Source organism: Lontra canadensis, unplaced genomic scaffold (assembly GCF_010015895.1).
Source record: "Lontra canadensis isolate GAN:19392208 unplaced genomic scaffold, GSC_riverotter_1.0 scaffold59, whole genome shotgun sequence".
NCBI lineage: Eukaryota > Metazoa > Chordata > Mammalia > Carnivora > Mustelidae > Lontra > Lontra canadensis.
The window spans coordinates 6,735,442-6,756,750 of record NW_022631053.1 but is presented as its reverse complement, the minus strand read 5'-3'; the positions used below and the strand labels follow the sequence as shown (position 1 = coordinate 6,756,750).

Genomic DNA, 21,309 nt, shown 5'->3' with positions numbered 1-21,309 from the left:
CCAATGAAAATAAGCCATATCCACTAATAGTAGTTGTTCATTTATTTATTCAAGAAATATTTATTGAATTTCTACACAGGCCAGGCACCATTCTAGGAACTATCTTCAAAAATAAAATAGATAATTAAGACCACACATCCAAATTTCTCATATTTAATATTCAGTCATTATTTAACCTCAGACAAAATACAAAAATATATAACATAATTCACAATTATAAGCAAGTTGATAAATTTATCAGATTATGAGCAATAAGTAATAGCAATATTTAAAAGCAGATTTTTGGGGCACCTGGGTGGCTTAGTCGTTAAGCATCTGCCTTTAGCTCAGGTCATGATCCTGGGGTCCTGGGATCAAGCCCCATATCAGGCTCCCTGCTTGGCGGTAAGCCTGCTTTTCCTTCTCCCACTCCCCCTACTTGTGTTCCCTCTCTTGCTGTGTCTCACTCTGTCAAATAAATAAAATCTTTAAAAATAAATAAAAAATAAAAAATAAATAAAAGCAGATTTTCCCCACTTTTTCCTCCAAGTTTTAACATATGGCACAATAACTGTAACTGACTGAACAGCATAATGAAAGGAATATATAACTGTGCAATATCATTTGAAAGCAAATTTTTTAGCTAAGTAATAACTATTTTCTCACTGTTAAAAAACTAGTATTGTTTTTGCTAAAATATAAACTATAAGGATGGAGCCTATATCAAAGAAATATGCAGAAGTTTAATATAGAAGTCAAAGCACAAGCCAATAAAGAATAATTAGTGGGATAAGGAGAAGTAATTCAATCATCTGGGAAAGAAAAAAGCAGCGGTGGTTCACAGACATCAGGTAACTTTTTTTTTTTTAAGATTTTATTTTAAGTAATCGCCACACCCAATATGGGGCTCAAACTCACAACCCTGAGATCAAGAGTCGCGTGCTCTACCGACTAAGCCAGCCAGGTGCCCCTCAGACAACTTTTTAAGATGATGACTCCTACGGATCTTTAAATAACATTCATTCTACTTCCTCTAGCTTGCAAATCTGTTTAGTAAAACTATACAGTACAAAGAACAAAAATCAGAAAAAGTCTATATTAAGTAATTTACAGTACAAAGACTATGCCAAAACCTTTACACTTCATCAAATAAAGGTAAGTAATGCACTTAATTTAAGTAACTAGGATTTACCTGATTAATTCTCCTGAGTTCATTCGTTGCTTCAAAGTTATTTGGTTCCAGTTCTAATACTTTTTCATAATCTAGGTAAATTAGAAGATTAATATTTGAAAGACAGGATATTTTAAAAATTCTACAAAACAATAATCATTTGCTACATGTGACAAACAGGCAAGTGTTCTGCAGCAAAATTAAGAGTAAGAAATATTAACAACAGCAGGCTACTAGACTTTCTCCATTCTCCCTCCCCTAAGACAAAACCCTGAGAGAATCCCGTGACAAATCACCTTCTTCCACCAACCCCAGAAAGGATACTTGCTATCATTAAGTTGTATATCATAAAACCAAGGAGCAGCAGAATTATCATATTATCAACTTTATTCAGATTTTGTTATTTATAGTACATAAACCTATTTTATGGACTAATACAAGCCCTAGAATTTACAAATAAAGAAAAATGTGTTAAGAATTTTATATGCAGGGGCGCCTGGGTGGCTCAGTGGGTTAAAGCCTCTGCCTTCGGCTCAGGTGACGATCCCAGGGTCCTGGGATCGAGCCCCACATCAGGATCTCTGCTCAGCGGGGAGCCTGCTTCTCCCCCTTCTCTCTCTGCCTGCCTATCTGCCTACTTGTGATCTCTGTCAAATAAATAAATAAAATCTTTAAAAAAAAAAGAATTTTATATGTAGTGCCTCTGCCTCAAATTATCCAACAAGATGTTTTAATCCTTACTTTACAGATAAACTGAAAATCATAGGAGATCCATCCATAACCTTCCCTTTGGTCACCCACCTAATGTGATCGGTGTCTCACTCCACATTAGTGGAATGAGAATTTGAACCAAAGTCTAATTGGAGGCAAATAATGCATTCTTTCCCAAGTATCAAGATTCTTTTAAAAAAGCAAAAATGAGCTTTATTCAAATACAGAATGCTCTCCAGAGGTAAGAACTGTGACTGTCTAGTATTCTTTGTACAGCATCTGCTAAATTAAATCATTAAGGAATTTTTTAGATATTAAGGAACTGAAATACATTAATACCTTTCTTGGCATCCTCTAATTTTTGCAAAGCAACTCGAGCAGCACCTCGCCTTGCATAAGCCTTTGTATAACTTCTATTCAAGGCAATTGCTAAATTACAATCAGACTCAGCAACAGCAAATCTGCAATTTAAAAAAATTAAGGTTAATAAAATTCATTTGTTAACCCAAACTTCAAAATTTGTTCCTGAAATCCCCAAGAAGGGGATTTAGTTCACAATTAAAGGTGTGTTTCCCACCTTCTTTTATTTACTTAAGGCTACTGAAAAGCATTAATTCGTGATGGTGAGATGTAAGTAATGTTCCCTTTAAAGCAAGGAACAAGAATGCCCACTATCACCACTTTTTGTCATTATTGTACTAGAGGTCCTGACTAACACAGTTTCATAAGGAAGAAAAATAGATAAAAAGACTGGAAAATAAACGAATAAAACTGACATTCTCACATGATATGATGGTCTACCTAAATCACTCAAAACAATCTAGAGACTCTGTTAGAAATAATCAAAGTTTGCAAGGTGGCTGCTTTACTAGAGATAAGCAACAAAGAACAGAAATAAATCTAACAAAAGATATTTAAAGACCCATATGCAGAAAATTTGAAGACTGTCTTGAAAAACATTAAAGGAGATGTAAGTGGAGATATAGCACATTCATGATCTATAATAAGTCACAGACACATGGCAATATAATTCTCTCCAAACTGAGCTCTAAATCCAAAGCAATTATAATCAAAACCCCAACATAATTTTTTAAGGAATTTGACAAGATGATTCTAATATTCACACTGATAAGCAAAAGTCCAAGAATACCAAAGACATTCCTCAAAAATAAGGTAAGAAAACATGCCCAATGCCATATACCAAGACTTATAATACTACAGCAGTTAAAGATGGTATGGAACGGGGAGAAGGATAAGCAGCAGATCAACTGGAAAATACAGTGACATAAAAGAGATCATCAGTACAAACTTGACACAGAATAATGGTGGCATTGCAGATCCATGGAAAAAGCATGGAGTCAATAAATAAGACTAAATGATTGAAATATTCATATGAAAAGATATGAAACTGGAATTCTACCTTCAGCATATATTAAGACTTAAACGTGAAAAGCAGAACATAAAACCTTTTGAAAGAAAATACAGAAGACTATATGAGCTCAGGGAAGGAAACTACTTTTTTTTTTTAACAAATCATATTTTTAGAAGTGCTAACCTTTAAAAAAAAAGTCAATAAATTGAAATATACTAAAATTAAGAATTTCTGTTCACTGAGACTTCATAGAGAAAGAAAAAAAGCAAATTGGGAGAAAATTAAAAAAGCAAATTAGGAGAAAATAATTATAAAAAAACACTGAAGGATTAGTATCCAAAATAAAGAATTTTTAAAAATCAACAGAAAAACAGCCTAACAGAAAAGTGGCCCAAAGACAAAACGGGCATTTCACAGGGGGATAAAAAATACAAGTGGTAAATAAATATATAAGACAATGTTCCACATTACTAGCAACTGTGGGAATACAAATTAAGACCACAGTGAATTACCATTTTACATCCACTAGATTGAAAACAATTAAGAGGCCCGATTCTACCAGTGCTGGTAAAGATAATGGAGCAAGCATTCTTACATGCTCCTAACGGGAATACAAATTCATACAACCACCTTTGTACTACTTATACAATTGGTCATCACCATGCAAAGTTGAACATATATACATCCTGTGACCCACCCCCAAGGAACACTGCGTGCATGTGGGTTTATGTAAAATTATTTTCCATAACTTACACATACTAAATTATAGTTATATTATAAAATGTAAATATTATAATTTGACAGGCTATTAACAAGTTTCAGAGACCTAAATATGCCATTTAAGCTATTAAAAAACTCAGATACCCATATAATTTGTATTTCCAAATAATTATTTAACAGTTAAAATTTTTAATATTCAAGAAATATCTTGATGGTATTTGTCTTTTTTTAAATTCTTACATAAGTCCATTCTCTGCTTATGATAAAACTATAATACATTCATGTTCTTCAACATAAATATGTATTTTTAAAGGGTCAGTATGACTTAAAGATAAAGATTAGAACATATTTTAAGTTTTCCATAATGAAAGGTCTCTAGCTTAAAGTGTGGATAAATGATTTTTCAAAATAAGGATATTAATTTCTATACAATATGTACCCAGCTAACTTTCTTTTGTGAATTGGGTAAAGATGGCATTACTCAAATTTTTATTGGAGGAACGCCTTGGTAATGTGAACTACAGGAGCATGGTCTGAACATCTGAAACCATTTAAACCATTTAAAATGGTTTGAATAAAATAACTCAATAAAAAGAAGCGAGCCGTAAGAATTTACAGCTAAAAAGAAATATAGTACGGGTTTCATCTCTTCACAGACACTTTATCACGAAAGATTTTTTTTATTCTAATTTTTTTTATTAAGACAAATTTTCTAGAGCAGTTTTAGGCTCAGAGCGGTACTGAGGGGAAGGTACAGACACTTCTCATCTGTACACTCCCTGCCTCCACACATGCAGGGCTATCATGATCAGTATCCCACATGAGAGTGGTACATCTGGACAAGAGATGAACCCACAATGGCACACCATTATCCTCCAAAGTCCACAGTTTACATTACAGCTTATTCTCGGTGCTGAACAGTCTATGGTTTTGAAAAATATAAAATGGCATTTATCTATCATTACATTATTACAGAGTATTTTCATTGCCCTAAAAATCTCCTGTGCGCTGCCTATTCATTCCTCCACCACCCCCAACCCCTGATAACCACTTATGTTTTTATGGTCTCCATCGTTTTGCCTTTTCCAGAATGTCACAGAGTTGAAAAGTATGAAATCATACAGCATATAGATTTTTCAGATTAGTTTCTTTCACACAGAAATATGCATCTTAAAGGGGATCTAAGATGGTGGTGTAGCAGAAGACTGTAGGCTTGCCTCATTCCTCCAACTCAGCTAGATAAATATCAAATATCAAATCATTCTAAATAGCCAAGTACTTGACCTGAGGACTACAAAACGAACTGTACAACTCGAGGGAGAGGAGACCCTATCAAGGAAGGTAGAGAGTGCAGAAATGTGGTTTGGGAGAGAAACGGATCTCAGGTGCTGTGGAGTGGAGGGAGCCCTGATCCTGATTGAGAAGAACGGTGATAGAGTAGAGTGCTCAGGGACAGGCACAGCAAGTCCCTAAAGTCACTGGCTTGGAAAATGAGAGCAGCTGATTTTCAGTTTTTGCAGCCAGTAGGACTTGACAACTGGAGTTTTAGAGGTTGGACTTGGCTGGGATAGAGCCCTGAGGCTGCTGCCCTGCTCCTGGGGAGAAGGCAGGCAAGCTACCTGGGGGCAGAAGAAGTGATCTGAGGTTCGCCTATGGCACACGGGAAGACTGTTGACTCTTCTTGGAGCACTCTTCTTGGAGAGGTAGCATCCACAAAGACACCTTTTTTTTTTTTTTTTTTTTTAAAGATTTTATTTATTTCTTTGACAGAGACAGATCACAAGTAGGCAGAGAGGAAAGCAGAGAGAGGAGGAAGCAGGCTCCCCACCGAGCAGAGAGCCCGATGCGGGACTTGATCCCAGGACCCTGAGATCATGACCTGAGCTGAAGGCAGAGGCTTTAACCCACTGAGCCACCCAGGCGCCCCACAAAGACACCTTTTGAGGGACGAAAAAGCCAGCAGGTGCCATTTCCCACCCCTGCCCCCCAGCAGAGGTGCAGAGACACCTGCCGAGGGCAGCTAACCCGGCTAGTCCAGATACACTGGCTGTTTGGCTGGCTTTGCTGCAAATCCCACACCCCTGCGCTGTGGCACCACTGCCCTTCTTGGTCAAACCTGCATTCGTCCCTGCGCAGCAAGAGCCTCCCCCAGAAGACCAGCTCAGGTATCCTTTAAAGTTTAGAGTTTTAGAAGTCAGCAGGCTTGGCTAGGACAGAATGCAAAGTACGCTGCACTGTTTCCAGCAGGAAAGCAACCAGGAGACACACAGCCTGGAAACAACGACCTGAACACCTGGGAAACTGCTCTTCTGGGAGTGTTTCCCTGAGAGCAGCAAGTGGAGACCCCTCTCTGGGTACAAAGGAACCATCCCTCCAAACCCCTTAACATAAACCAACTTTAGTCAATAGCACAGCACCAATACTGGCTGCCTAACCTGCTTATTACACCAAGTCCCAGCCTCCTGCGCCCCACTGGTATGGCTTTTCTCAGGCAAGTGTGCCTAAGTCCCAGCGCAGCAGGCCCTTTCCCCAGACCACCAGCAGAAACCCCCACATGCACCACGTCTACTGACCAGAGAGTTTTCTGCAAGGTTTCAGTTCTAGTGGTAGTAGCAGCAGTAGGTCTCATTTAACAAGCAGACCAGAGCACACCTACTTAAAACTTGCCATACTCTGGCCAAGGTTCAAATACTGCCCACAGCAGGCAAGAAGAACCTCTGCTGATACCTGACAGAAGAGCCAAACACAGCAGCAGAGTCCACGCAGCACACACCGGACACTCCCGGAGCACCACGCCCTGGACACTATATGACCTCTTCTCCAGAAAGCTAGGAAACATCACAGGCTTTTCTAAAATACAGAAGACAGAGACTCAGACAAAATGCCAACACAGAGGAATTCATCCCAAAAGAGAATGAGAAAAGGTCATGGCCAGAGATCTAATCAAAACAGATAAGTAATATGCCTGATGGAGAATATAAAGCAACAATCAAGGATACTCACTGGGCTTGAGAAAAGTATAGAAGACATCAGGGAGACCCTTGCCACAGAGATTAGAGTTAAAAAACAATCAGAATAAAAAATGTAGTGGGGCGCCTGGGTGGCTCAGTGGGTTAAGCCGCTGCCTTCGGCTCAGGTCATGATCTCAGAGTCCTGGGATCGAGCCCTGCATCGGGCTCTCTGCTCAGCAGGAAGCCTGCTTCCTCCTCTCTCTGCCTGCCTCTCTGCCTGCTTGTGATCTCTCTGTCAAATAAATAAATAAAATCTTAAAAAAAAAAAATGTAGTAACTGAGATTAGAAACAGACTGGATGTAATGAATGACCCCAGAGACGGAAGATGCAGAAAAACAAATAAGTGACACAGAAGATAGAATAACGGAAAATAAAGAAGCTGAACAAAAGAAAAGAATTATGGATCACAAGAATAGACTTAGGGAACTCAGTGACTCCATCACACATAACATTCATACCATAGGAGTCCTAGATGAAGAAAAGAGAGAAAAGGAGGCAGATTTATTTCAGTAAATAATCACTGAAAACTTTCCCAATCTGGGGAAGGAAGCAGACATCAGAACCCAGAAGGCACAAAGAACTCCCACCAAAATCAAATGAAATAGGCCAACACCAAGACATATTGCAGTTAAATGTGCAAAACCTAGTGAGAAAGAAAAAATCCTAAAAGCAGGCAGAACAAAAGAAGCACCTAACTTACACAGGAGACCCATAAGGCTAAGTGGAGATCTCGCCACAAAAACCTGGCAAGCCAAAAGGGTATGGAATGATAGATACATTCAACGTGCTGAACTGGAAAAATACGCAACCAAGAATATTCTATACAGCAAGGCCGTCATTCAGAATTGAAGGAGAGATTAAAGAGTTTCCCACACAAACAAAAACTAAAGGAGTTCATGACCACTAAACCAGCCTTGCAAGAGATATTAAGTGGACCTCTGAGTGGGAAAAAAAGACCAAAAGTGACAAAGACTAAAAAGTAACAGAGAAAATCTCCAGAAACAACAAAAGAAGTAATAAAATGACACGAAATTCATATCTATCAGTAAGTACTCTGAATGTAAATGGACTAAATGCTCCAATCAAAAGACATAGGGTGTCAGAATGCATTAAAAAAAAAAAAAAGACCCATCTATATGCAGCTTACAAGAGATTCATTTTAGACCTAAAGACACCTGATTGAAAGATTGGGGAAAGTGAGGGGATGGACAACCATCTATCATGCAAATAGAAGTCAAAAGAAAGCTGGAATAGCAACACTTATATCAGACAAACTACATTTCACATCAAAGACTGCAATAAGAGATGAAGAAGGGCACTATATTATAATAAAGTGAACTATCCAAAAAGGAGATCTAACAACTATTAAATATTTATGTCCCCAATGTGGGAGCACCCAAAAATATAAAATAATTAATAACATAAAGGAACTCAATAATAATACAATAATAGTGGAGGACTTTTAACACAGCACTTACAGCAATGGACAGATCACCTAAGCAGAAAATCAACAAGGAAACAATGGCTTTGAATGACACACAGAACCAGATGGACTTAATAGATATATGCAGAACATTTCATCCTAAAGCAGCAGAATACATGTTTTTTACAAGGGCACAGGGGACATTCTCCAGAAGAGATCACATACTACGTCACAAATCAGGCCTCAACAAGTACAAAAAGACTGAGATCGTATCATACATATTTTCTGACCACAACACTATTAACCTTGAAGTCAACCACAAGAAAACGAAGGAGCACAAATACATGGATGTTATGAACAACACCCTAGTAAAGACTGAATGGATCAACCAGGATATCACTGAAGAAATAAGAGAATACAAGGAAACAAATGAAAATGAAAACATGATGGTTCAAAAGCTGTGGGATACAGCAAAAGCGGTCCTAAAAGGGAAGTATTCAGCTATGCAGGCCTACCTTAAAAAGCAAGAAAAATCTCAACTATACTACCTAACCTTACACCTAGAAAGGAGCTAGAAAAAGAACAACAAACAAAGCTTAAAGTCAGAAGAAGGGAAATAATAAAGATCAGAGAAGGAATAAATGATACAGAAACAACAACAAAAACAGTAGAACAGATCAATGAAACCAGGAGCTGGTTCTTTGAAAGAATTAATAAAATCGATAAACCCCTGGCCAGACTTATCAAAAAAGAAAAGAGAAAGGACCCAAATAAATAAAATTACAAAAGAGCAAGGAGACATTAACAAGCAAGACCACAGAAATACAATTATAAGAAAACATTATGAAAACTTACATGCCAACAAATTGGACAACCAGGAAGAAATGGGTAAATTTCACAGAAACATATAAACTACCAAAACTGAAACAGGAAGAAACAAAAAACTTGAACAGACTGATAACCAGCAAAGAAACAGAATCAATAATCAAAAATCTCCCAACAAAAGTCCAGGACCAGACAGCTTCCCAGAGGAATTCTACCAAACATATAAAGAAGAGTTAATACCTACTCTTTTCAAACTCTTCCAAAAAAAATAGCAATGGAAGGAAAACTTCCAAATTCATTCTACAAAGCCAGCATTACCCTGATTCCAAAACCAAAAAGTCCACTAAAAAAGAGAACTACAGGCCAATAACCCTGAAGAATATGGATGCAAAAATTCTCAACAAAATACTACCAAATCAAATCTAACAGTACATTAAAAGAGTCACTCACCACAACCAAGTGGGATTTATTCCTAGTCTGCAAATATTTCCGTATTTGCAAATCAATCAACATGATATACCACATTAATAAAAGAAAGGATAAGAAACATGATCCTCTCAAAAGATGCAGAAAAACATTTGACAAAGCACAACATCCATTCATGATAAAATCCCTCAACAAAGTGAGAATAGAGGAAACCTACCTCAACATCACAAAGGCCATCTATGAAAAACCCACAGCTAACATCCTCCATGGGAAAACACTGAGAGCTTTTCCTCTACAGTCAGGAAGAAGTCAGGGATGTTCACTCTCACCAGTTATGTAACATAGTACTAGAAGTCCTAGCCTCAACAATCAAGACTACAAAAAGAAATAAACAGGATCCAAATCAGCAAGGAAGAAGTCAAACATTCACTTATGCATATGACATGATACACTATATAGAAAACCTAAACAACTCTACCAAAAAATTGCTAGAACTGACACACAATTTCAGTAAAGTTACAGGATACAAAAATCAATGTACAGAATACTGCTGCATTCCCATACATCAATAATGAAGCAGCAGAAAGAGAAATCAAGGAATTAATCGCATTTACAATTGCACCAAAAACCGTTAAGATACCTGGGAATAAACCTAATAACCAAAGAGGTGAAAGATCTGTACTCTGAAAACTGTTGAACACTTAAAAAAGAAACTGAAGAGGACACAAAGAAGGGAAAAACATTCTACATTCATGGATTGGAAAAACAAATATTGTTAAAATATCTACACCACCCAAAGCAATTCACACATTTAACACAATCCCTATCAAAATACCAACAGCATTTTTCACAGAGCTAAAACAATCCTAAAATCTGTGTGGAATCACAAAAACCAAAGAGCCAAGGAAATCTTGAAAAAGAACAATAAGGCTGGAGGCATCACAATTCCAGACTTCAAGCTATATTTCAAAGCTACAGTCTTCAAGACAGTATGACACTGGCATAAAAACAGTCATATAGATGAATGTAATAGAACAGAAAACTCAGAAATGGATCCACAATTCTATGGTCAATTAATCTCTGACAAACCAGGAAAGAATATCCAATGGAAAAAGATAGTCTCTTCAACAAATGGTATTGGGAAAATGGGACAGTAACATGGAAAAAAAAAGCAACTGGACCACTTTCTTACACCATACACAAAAATAAAAGTCAAATGGACAAAAGACCTAAATGTGAGACAGGAAACCACCAAATTCCTAGAGGAGAACACATGCAGTAACCTCTCTGACATTGGCTGTAGCAACTTCTTACTAGATATGTCTCCAGAGGCAAGCAAAACAAAAGCAAAAATAAACTACAGGGACTTCATCAAAATAAAAAGCTTCTGCACAGCAAAAGAGGCCATCAACAAAACTAAAAGGCAACCCAAAGAATGGGAGAAGATATTTGCAAATGACACATCTGATAAAGGAATGGTATCCAAAAATCTATAACGAACTTATAAAACGCATAAAGCACATAATCCAGTTAAGAAATGGGCAGAAGATATGAGTAGACATTTCACCAAAGAAGACATACAAATGGCCAATAGACACATGACAAGATGCTCAACATCACTCATCATCACACATTAAAACTACAATGAGATAGCACCTCACACCTGTCAGAATGGCTAAAATTAACAACACAGGAAATAACAGGTATTGATTGAGGATGGGCAGAAAAGGGAACCCTCTTACTCTGACGGTGGAAATGCAAACTGGTGCAGCTACTCTGGAAAACAGTATGGAGGTTCCTCAAAAAGTTAAAAACAGAACTACCCTACATTCCAGCAACTGCAGTATTAGCTAGTTACCTAAAGGTTACAAAAATACTGATTCAAAGGGTACATGCATCCCGATGCTTATAGCATACCAACAATAGCCATTATGGAAAAGAGTCCAAAAGTCCACCGTAAAATGGGTAAAGAAGATGTAGTATATACACAACAGAATATTACTCAGCCATCAAGAATGAAACCTTGCCATTTGCAATGATGCAAGTGGAGCTAGAGTGTATTATGCTAAACAAAATCAGTCAGAAAGACAAATACCACAGGACTTCACTCATGTGGAATTCAAGAAACAACACAAATGAACATGGGCCGGGGGGCAGGGGGGAACAAACCAAGAAGCAGACTCTTAACTATAGACACAAACTGAGGTTTATTGGAGAGGAGGTAGGCGAGGGAATGGGTTAAGTGATGCATATTAAGGAGGGCACTTGTGATAAGCACTAAGTCTTGCATGTAAGCAATGAATCACTAAATTTTACACCTGAAACTAGTATTACACTGTGTGTTAACTGGAATTTAAATAACAATTTGGAGGGGAAAAAAATGAAGATTCTACCTCCATTTTCAAGAAAAGAAGAAATAATCTTTTTATGATTTATGATTCCCAAATGCTAGTCTGCAGGCAAGTTCCAGAATTTGGGACAAGTTTTTACTACGTTATGATGAAAACTGGGAAAAGACAGGCCATACAGTAAATTCTTAAAATGTCAAATGATTTCATTAAAAGACCTTTCCAGGGACACCAGGGTGGCTCAGTCATTAAACATCTGCCTTCAGCTTAGGTCATGATCCCAGGGTCCTGGGATCGAGCCCCACATTGGGCTGCCTGCTCGGCAGGAAGCCTGCTTCTTCCTCTCCCACTCTCCCTGCTATTGTTCCCTCTCTCGCTGTGTCTCTCTCTGTCAAATAAATAAATAAAATCTTTTTAAAAAATAAAAATAAAAAATAATACTGCCAAACAGCCTTTTGTTCAAGAAATTATAATGACAGCAAATGACCATATGTTTGTTTTACTAGGCTTAGTTATGAGAATAAAAAGTAACACTAAAAAAAGACAGAGAAGAAATATGCATCTAAGGTTCCTTCATGACCTTTCAGGGCTTAGTAACTGAGGCCTTTTTATCGCTCAATATTACGTCGCTGCCTGGATGTCTGAAAGATTTTTTTTTTAAAAATCAGCCTCCATAACAGTTAAAAGAGTCACACACATTATGGGAATCCCTTACTTTTTCAACCTAAAGTATGCTGACGCTCTGTTTGTTGGCAACACAGGATTATACGGATCCGCATCCATGCCTTTGGTGTAGCATTCAATTGCTTCATCATATTTTCCTTGTTTGAAGTATTTATTGCCCTGAAAAAGCATATGGGATCAGATATATACCAGCAAAGAATTGCAGAACCATTTTCTTTCAATATTAAGCATCTCTTTCTAACTCATTAGCTCTGTGTTCAAGGTTAATAGGTAAGAAAAGAAAATTAAGCAGAATGGTCTTTCAACAAATGCTGAAATTCACTAGTCACTGTGTGAGCATAAGCCAAAAAAGCCTTGGCAGAAAAATGAGTAACATACCTAGCATTATGCACTTTTGATTTGACAATAACCCACAGAAATGTAACAAAAGAAAGACATTAAGATGAAGTTTAATCTGTAAAGAATTCCACCTTCTTGAAAAGCAATATAGTTTTATAATGAGGCTTTCTAAAGAGGGATGTTTAACATTTCTAAAAAGTAACCAAAGATGACCTGTGATATGGAGGAGTGGAATTTAATATTCATGTCAAGATTCACACTCCGATTTTAAGTTACTTTAGTCTACTACAAAAAAAAAAAAAACAAAAACCTAAAAGGACTCGTACAGTCCATGCATTTTACATATAATTCATTTAACATTCATAACAATCCACTGAAGTTTAGTAATACTATTAATCTTATTTTTACAGTTAAGAAAACTGAAGTACAGGTAATTAAAGAACTTGTCACAGGATCTGAACCCATACAATCTGGTTTCAGAGCATATACTCATAACCAACAAGTTATACTGCCTCTTGATATAGATACAGCCAGTAACAAGTTTGAACACCCCCTAAACTACATTGAAGAGATATTGAGATCCACGTAATTCTCTACATATCCTGCTTACACGAAGGAAACTAATGCTAGCCTAAGGAATACCTTTTCTTTTAGAGCAAGAGCCTTTTGGGAATCTACGTGAATCCCATCTTCTTCTGACTCTGATTCTTGAGACACAGAATCATGGGTATTTTCTTCTTTATCAAGCTCATCAAGGATACTGTCCTGAAATTATAAGGAGAACAGTGCTCATAATTACATGACCATTAAAAAAAGAAAAAGTAGACTCAACAGAACTTAGGTTGTAATGATCTAAGGACCTGAAGGCCTACAGTTGCTTTCAATCCAAGTAGCCTCTAATGTTAGGATTATCTCCAGAGAAAAATGTACCCTTGTTTAGAAAACCAAGATCCAAACCACTTGAAGAATCTAGCTTTGAAGTCATAAAGTAATATCTAAGTCAACAGAGTCTATACCACCCCTAAATTACAAACTATTGGTAGTGAGGTGTTTATGGCTTAACATACACAAAGTCTGGAAATAACCCCAAACTAATGTAATAAAGAACCAATAGCCAAGAAAGGGTTTTTACTAAAAACCTTTTTTCTTCCTTATTCTCAAAACATGAAAAACTGCCTGTAAAGCACATTAACTCCTAATCGTCACAAAAACCTACAAGGTAAGTATAATTCCCCATGTTTTTTTTTTACTGAAAGGAACCGAGACACAGAGGTTTGTTAACTCAAGAACACTCGGCTAATGAGTGGCCAAGTCAGGATTTGAATCGAGGCAAATCTGCATCCTCTGAAGAGCTCTCAGTGACTATGTTATATTGTCTCTCAATGAATTCCAAAATTCCAGCTGACTCTATCAAAGAAAATACATAATATACTAATCCAACAATTCCCAATCTCTTTTGGATCACATATTCCTCTCATGGTAATGAATCATCTCATAATCCCCATCAGGATTTTTAAATCATGTTTATCATATATGATAAAAGAATGGTTTTTAGTAAGAGACTTTAAAACCAGTAAGTGTAAAAAGTTCATTAAAACTCATTTAAACAAAAACCTTGATTATATAAACAAAATTTCTTGCATTTAATACCATACTACTTCATGTCAAAAAACCCCAAATCATTGGTAAACTGAAAAATAAAATAAAATCTATGCTTAGTTTCACTGAATGAACATTAAGAGACTGAAACTCAGCTAAGTGTTTTAGCATGAAGATTCTACAAATCCCACCAGCCTCCCGACATTAAAGAGCCAAGATTATCCAACGCTGTTATGCTTGCATGTGTAGACCACTAGCAGCAGCAGCACACTAAAGCAGTTGCTCAGATCTCAACTCGAGTGGAAAGGTAAGTAAACACCTACATCTTGTATAGATAAATGAAAATGACATCAAGCAATGCAGTACATCATGAAGGCACTGGCCACACAAAGGAGTTCAATCGGTATCTGTTGAATGAGTAAATGACTGTGTAGAAAGCACCTCTCTCAGAAATGATCTAAGGACGATGGCTCTCAGGAAAAAGCATTATAGGAAGATACCACCTTAAGAAAAGGAAAAAGCTGTATAATGAGGGATAAGGTCACAAAAAAATGAAGGTAGACTACATAACACTCAGCAGAAAAAATATGTTCAGAAAGTATCATTTCCCACAGCAATAAATCCAAGACTAAAATCATACTTCTCTTATATCGCAACAATACTGAAGCAGATGGCAAGCTATTTAGTTAGTAGTCCCAGCTCTAACTTAAGTCAATTAGCTTTGGCTTCATTAAGAAAAATACAACTCATCTGGAAAACTTTGAGCAGTGTCTTCTAAAACTAAATGTATATATAAACTATGACCTGGCAAATTCCCTCCCAGGTGCTTATATCCATCAAAAGACAAAGAATGTTCGTAGCAGGTTTGTTCATAATAGCCCCAAACTGGAAACAACCCAAATGTATGTTAATAGGAGAATGAACACACAAATTGTGATATATTCACACAATGGAATTCCGATCAGCAAGGAAAAAGAACAAATTATTGCTACTTAATAATATGGATCAACCTCAGACAATGCTAGCAAAAAAACCAAACACAAAAGAGTGCATACTGTATGATACATTTATATGAAATTCCAAAACTGACAAAACTGATCTATGAGAGATCACAATAGTGGCTACCTTTGAGAGGTAATCAAATGAAAAGGAAGGCTTCTGGGATGCTGGAAATGTCTTCTATCTTGATGCAGATGGTGGATTCTCAGGTATATACAGGAGAAAAAAATTCAGGAAGCTATACACTTAAGATTTTTGCACTTTACTGTATGTGTTTAAGAACTTCAAATAAAAATTTTAAAACAAAAAAGTCCAAATAAACATAAAAATCAGAAGAGTGGTTAGCTATGGGAGTAGAGGGAAGAAAAGATGGGATGGGGATGCAGTATTTTTGAACTCTGTATGCAACGGTGGTTACCCAAATCTACATGTTAAAAAATGGCATCGAACTATACATATACTGTACCATTATCAATTTCCTGGTTTTGACACTATACTATAATTAAGGAAGATATAACCACTGGAGTAAACTGGGCGGGGAGTATGCTGGACCTCCACGTACTATTTTTGCAAAAACAAAAAAGAAAGAAAAAATAGAAAAAAAAGAAAGGAATCCTGGCTGTTTTAGCCAACTCATTGAAAGAGGGCTTCAGGAGAAAAAATAATCTAGTTAACTGAAAAGCACTATAGTTAAATTTGGATTCACATAAAATAATCTTTAAGTGAAAGACACAAAGGTAAGAACTTTACTTTTCATTTAACCCATCACTCTTACCTAACTTCAAGACAATTTTATTCAAATACTAAGCACATAAGGAGATTAACTCACCACATCAAGTTTTGCCCATGCCTCATAATCATAAGATTTTATCCTGTTTTTTGTGTTTTCATCTTTGGTTTTTTTAGAAGACTCTTTAGGCTTGCCTTTCTTCTTTTTCCTAAAATTCCCATTTCGAATAGGAGGTAAATTCTAGGGATGGGAAAAAAAATAAACACACAATGTTTGAGCACTGCTTTACTATTACTTTTCTGTATAACTACCAATGTTTTGTTTTGTTTTTTTTTAAGATTTTTATTTATTTATTTGACAGACAGAGATCACAGTAGGCAGAGAGGCAGGCAGAGAGAGAGAGAGAGAGGAGGAAGCAGGCTCCCTGCCGAACAGAGAGCCCAATATGGGGCTGAGCCAAAGGCAGAGGCTTTAACTAACTGAGCCACCCAGATGCCCCTATAACTACCAATGTTTAAAATTCTCACTAAATTGGGACGCCTGGGTGGCTCAGTTGGTTAAGCAGCTGCCTTCGGCTCAGGTCATGATCCCAGCCTCCTGGGATCGAGTCCCGCATCGGGCTCCTTGCTCTGCAGGGAGCCTGCTTCTCCCTCTGCCTCTGCCTGCCATTCTGTCTGCCTGTGCTCGCTCTCTCTCCCTCTCTCTCTGACAAATAAATAAAATCTTAAAAAAAAAAAAAAAATTCTCACTAAATTATATTTTCAAGAAGTACTTTTATTTTTTAAGGGCTTAAATATACCAATTTACCATCTTCACTTAATTCATGCTTGAAAAGTTTAATTCATTCTTTGACAAATGTTGAATATTGTTTAGTCACAAGGAAAGTATTATCTAGAAATTTTAATTATACATTTAATTTGCAAACCTAAATTCACACTTCCAAAATTGCCTGATTTTCAGCCTTACTACAATGAATTAGCAGCAGTGCAACAGCAAATTGAACTGCCTCTACATCATCAGTATGAAAAAATTATCCATATTTAAATGCAGTCTTAAGATAAATGTTTGGTTGAACCTAGGTAAGTAATCTACATGTTATGTTAATACTGTATGTTAAGATATCATTAAATATATAACTATACATGATCTGTATCATATATATACTTAAATATCAAATTAAGAATTATCACATGAACTTCCTTTCTGTAACTATTGGCTAAGCCTTAAAATGTCTTAATAGAGTTAATACAATTATTACAAAGACTTAAGAAGCAGAATTTTTCAAAATGTTGACAGCTGGCAAATCACTTCAGTTTCAGTATTTTCAGAACATTTTAAAAGATTGTGCTTTATTTTAAATAGTTTTGCTGGATTCTGAAGGAGGACTTGATTAAGAAACTTACCTCTTCAGGAACACCATTCTGTCTTCTTAGTTCCATATCCTTCTGTTTAATATCTTTTTCCCAGTTTTCTAAATCCCTCATAAAGTCCTGTAATTCTTCTGCATTTTGTTTCACTTGTAGCTGTAATTCAATTGCTTTATTTGTCGAAGTCATTGTGGCCTGCAGAGTTTTGGCCAACCAATCTCTGACATGAATGAAAAGAATTATTTGTTTTTGAAGCACAGCTAATTAATGAGTTTTTACCACTTCATAAATGGCAAAAACACATGCATGGGGGGGAGCCTAAAGTGATGATGAAGAAAGAAAACATCAGGTTATTATTTAAATGAGTCAATGTTTGCTGAATGAACAAATGAAAAATAAACAGACAAGTCTGGGCATCACTGCAATGCAATATCAATGAAAGGCAATGAGGGGGAAATCCCTAAAATTTGCTAGTAGCCTATGGTAGCAGACTCTGCTCATCTCCCGTTTATAAATTAATCCGAATTATCTCCTTTACTCCTTTTCAAAATTTAATGAACTTCTGCTATGTGGCAGGCCATGTAAAAGCAAGTAAGAGGGGGAGACAAACCATAAGAGACTCTCAATCTCAGGAAACAGATTGGGGGTGTCTGGAGAGGTGGGGGTGGGAGGAAAGGTATGGCTGGGTGATGGACACTGGGGAGGGTATGTGCTATGGTGAGTGCTGTGAATTGTGTAGGACTGATGAAACAAATAATACTTATATGTTTAAAACACACACTCACACACAAGTAAGACAAGGTCCCAGGTCTAGTGGAGAAGGAAACAAAATAATCAAGTACTGAGCCACAAAATATGCTAGACGGGGTTTTTCAGCCTTTGGACTATTAACATTTTGGGCCAGATTAATTCTTTGTGGTAGAGGGTCTGTCCTATGCACTGTAAGCTAGTTGGCAACACCCCCGGTGTGTTCCAACTACATGGCAGTATTCTTCCTCCCCTCCAGACTGTGACCATCAAAAATGTCTCCAGGGACGCCTGGGTGGCTCAGTTGGTTCGACGACTGCCTTCGGCTCAGGTCATGATCCCGGAGTCCCGGGATCGAGTCCCGCATCGGGCTCCCAGCTCCATGTGGAGTCCGCTTCTCCCTCTGACCTTCTCCTCGCTCATGCTCTCTCTCACTGCCTCTCTCTCAAATAAATAAATAAAATCTTTAAAAAAAAAAAAAATGTCTCCAGACATTGTCAAATGTGACCTAGAAGGCATATTAACTCCTGGTTGAGAACAAATGTGCTAGAGGCACATACAGATGCTGTGGGGCTGACCACAAATGACAGGCATAAATCAGATGGTGGAAAGGGTGGTGGGTTCCAGGAAAGAGTCTCCAGAGGTGCTATAACTAGCCAAGTTTCAAAGTGGCCAGCCAAAGTGATTAACCATGGAGGAGTGGGCACGCACACCAAAGGACTAAGAAAGAGATGATGGAAGAGATGGCTGAGGTGGCTATGGACAGATCTCAAGACACCAAGCCGTGAGGTCTGAAAGCTATGAAAAGTATCCTGGAGGTAAAATAAAAAGTACCTGATGACTGATTCAGTTGAGGAGCAGGGGACCAGAGAAGGACCTAACCAGTCTTAGATGCCCACCTTGGAAGCCTGGAGAAATTAGTAGTGCTATTTGAGTCAGAGTCACAATTTTAAAAAGAAAAGAGGGGAGCACCTGGCCGGCTCAGTCAGTCAGGTGAAAAGTGCCACTCTTAATCTGGGGTTATGAGTTCAAGCCCCAGGTTGGGCATAGAGATTACTTTAAAAAAATAAAAAATAAATAAAAAAACACCTTTTTTTTGAAAAGGAAAGAAAAAGACATTTCAGAATTGGAGGACAAGAAGAAAGACAAATATTGCAGTTTGGGCTATGCTGAATTGGGTACTTCTGGGATATGAGGACGACATATCCAGTAGGTAGTTACATAGGATAGAGCTATAAATTTATAAATTTGGGTGTCAGTAGCATAAAGGTGGAAATTACAATCAGGGATATGGACCTGCTTCATCACTGTGACTACTGGGTTGGGTAGGGAGGGGGTGGAGCCTGCAAAACACTACCATTTAGTGAACAAACTGAGGAGGAGATGCCAATACAGGAAAACTAGGCAGCAACATCTAGAGAGCTTGGAGGAAAACCTGCAGCGTACTGCCACAGAAAAGAATTTCCAAAAAAGAGTTCTCACTTTGAACAAAGGTTGGCAATGCCTAATGACACATAGGTAGCATAAGGGGAAAGAAGGTGCACTGTACTTAGACATATAAAGATTTATTGAGAGTTTCGATGAGATTTAAGAAAAGGATGGACATAAAATGAGCTACGGAGTAAATGAGATTATATGGGGATTAGCATAATTCTGTCTTTAATAATCTAAGATTACTGACGAGTAGAGTCTGGCGGAAGAGGACGAAGAGAATCAAGGTAAAAGAAGATCTAGTTAAAGGGATGACTGATGGGGAAAAGTCCGCAAAAAGGTGGGAAGGGACTCAACGCTTAAGAGGAGTGGGGGAGTAGCACGGGAGAGAGAGCGGAAATTAGAAACATCACTTTCCTAATGGTTGCAAATGCAGATAGGTCTTCTGAACCCTTGCTTTGACTTACAACCTAACTTTAACCTTCTTTTCAGAAAGTGCCCAAGTTTGATCACACATGTGTATCTCAATAAACGAAATCAGTGAAGTACTTTGCTGGGAACTCAAAAATAGGAATAAACGCAGCAAGCCCCTGAGATGCTGCAAAGGGTCGAACCCCTTTTCCATTTCACTCATCACCTCTTCTGCTCCGAAAGGTACAACTGGTCCCACGGAACCTACGACGGGGATAGAGTCCGAGCAGGGAACCAGAAACTTCCAGTGCCGGGGGGTATCGCTTTCACCCTCGGTATCCGGGCGAACACAGCACCCCCACGCCGAAAGGGGGCGGGCGCCCCGCAGTTCTCCAAGGAGGGTGGATCTGCAATCGAATCACCGCGAATCTGCCCAATACCCCCGGCAGCCGGGGTGGAGGGACGGTCGGCGGAGCAGATCCTCCATACCTGGGCGCGCAGGGCGAGCCCCTTCCGGAACGGAACGCTCACCCGGGACGCCGCTACCCTGGACACCGCCGTGCCGCCGCGTCCTCGCCTCCCCGCTCACGCCTTCCTGCCCTCGCCTCCCCCGGGGCCCACGGCCGCGCGCCCTCTTTGCGCCAGGCCACCCCCAAAGCCTCGACGGCTACTGCAGCCAGCGATAAAGGTAAAGCCGGCTCACCTCACTAGGCCGTTACTGCCCGCAGGGCCGGACCGCAAGCCCGCGGCGTCTCACGCCGAGCCCCGCCTTCCCGAGCTTTCCCACAAGTCCCCGCGTGCCCTCGCCCCGCCCCTTGGCGTCCGGGCGGAGCGTGCGCAGAAGCGCAGATAAGGTGCGCCCCTCTTCTGGGGGAACAATTAGAGAATTGACAGGTGTATTAAAGCCAAATCTGACGCCTTGCCTGCTTCCAATATGGCTAAACTTCACAGGAGACAACCCAAAGCTGCAGAGTCATCCTGACTCGTTCTGATTTCCAAAATAATAACGCCTTGA

At 38.4% G+C, this 21,309-nt stretch overlaps 1 protein-coding gene across 1 annotated transcript in view; it reads right to left on the bottom strand.

Annotated features, from left to right (window-relative positions):
- Window positions 1-21,084, bottom strand: part of RPAP3 (RNA polymerase II associated protein 3) — a 41,026-nt gene extending 19,942 nt beyond the window's left edge. Inside the window, exons 1-7 of the mRNA XM_032876953.1 lie at window positions 20,998-21,084; window positions 17,742-17,925; window positions 16,438-16,578; window positions 13,653-13,775; window positions 12,703-12,830; window positions 2,201-2,322; window positions 1,172-1,242 (exon numbers count right to left, since the gene is read on the bottom strand). Coding sequence (XP_032732844.1) covers window positions 1,172-1,242; window positions 2,201-2,322; window positions 12,703-12,830; window positions 13,653-13,775; window positions 16,438-16,578; window positions 17,742-17,894 — 738 coding nt within the window. The 5' untranslated portion in view covers window positions 17,895-17,925; window positions 20,998-21,084. The remainder of the gene's footprint in view (window positions 1-1,171; window positions 1,243-2,200; window positions 2,323-12,702; window positions 12,831-13,652; window positions 13,776-16,437; window positions 16,579-17,741; window positions 17,926-20,997) is intronic.
- Between the last annotated feature and the right edge of the window lie 225 nt (window positions 21,085-21,309).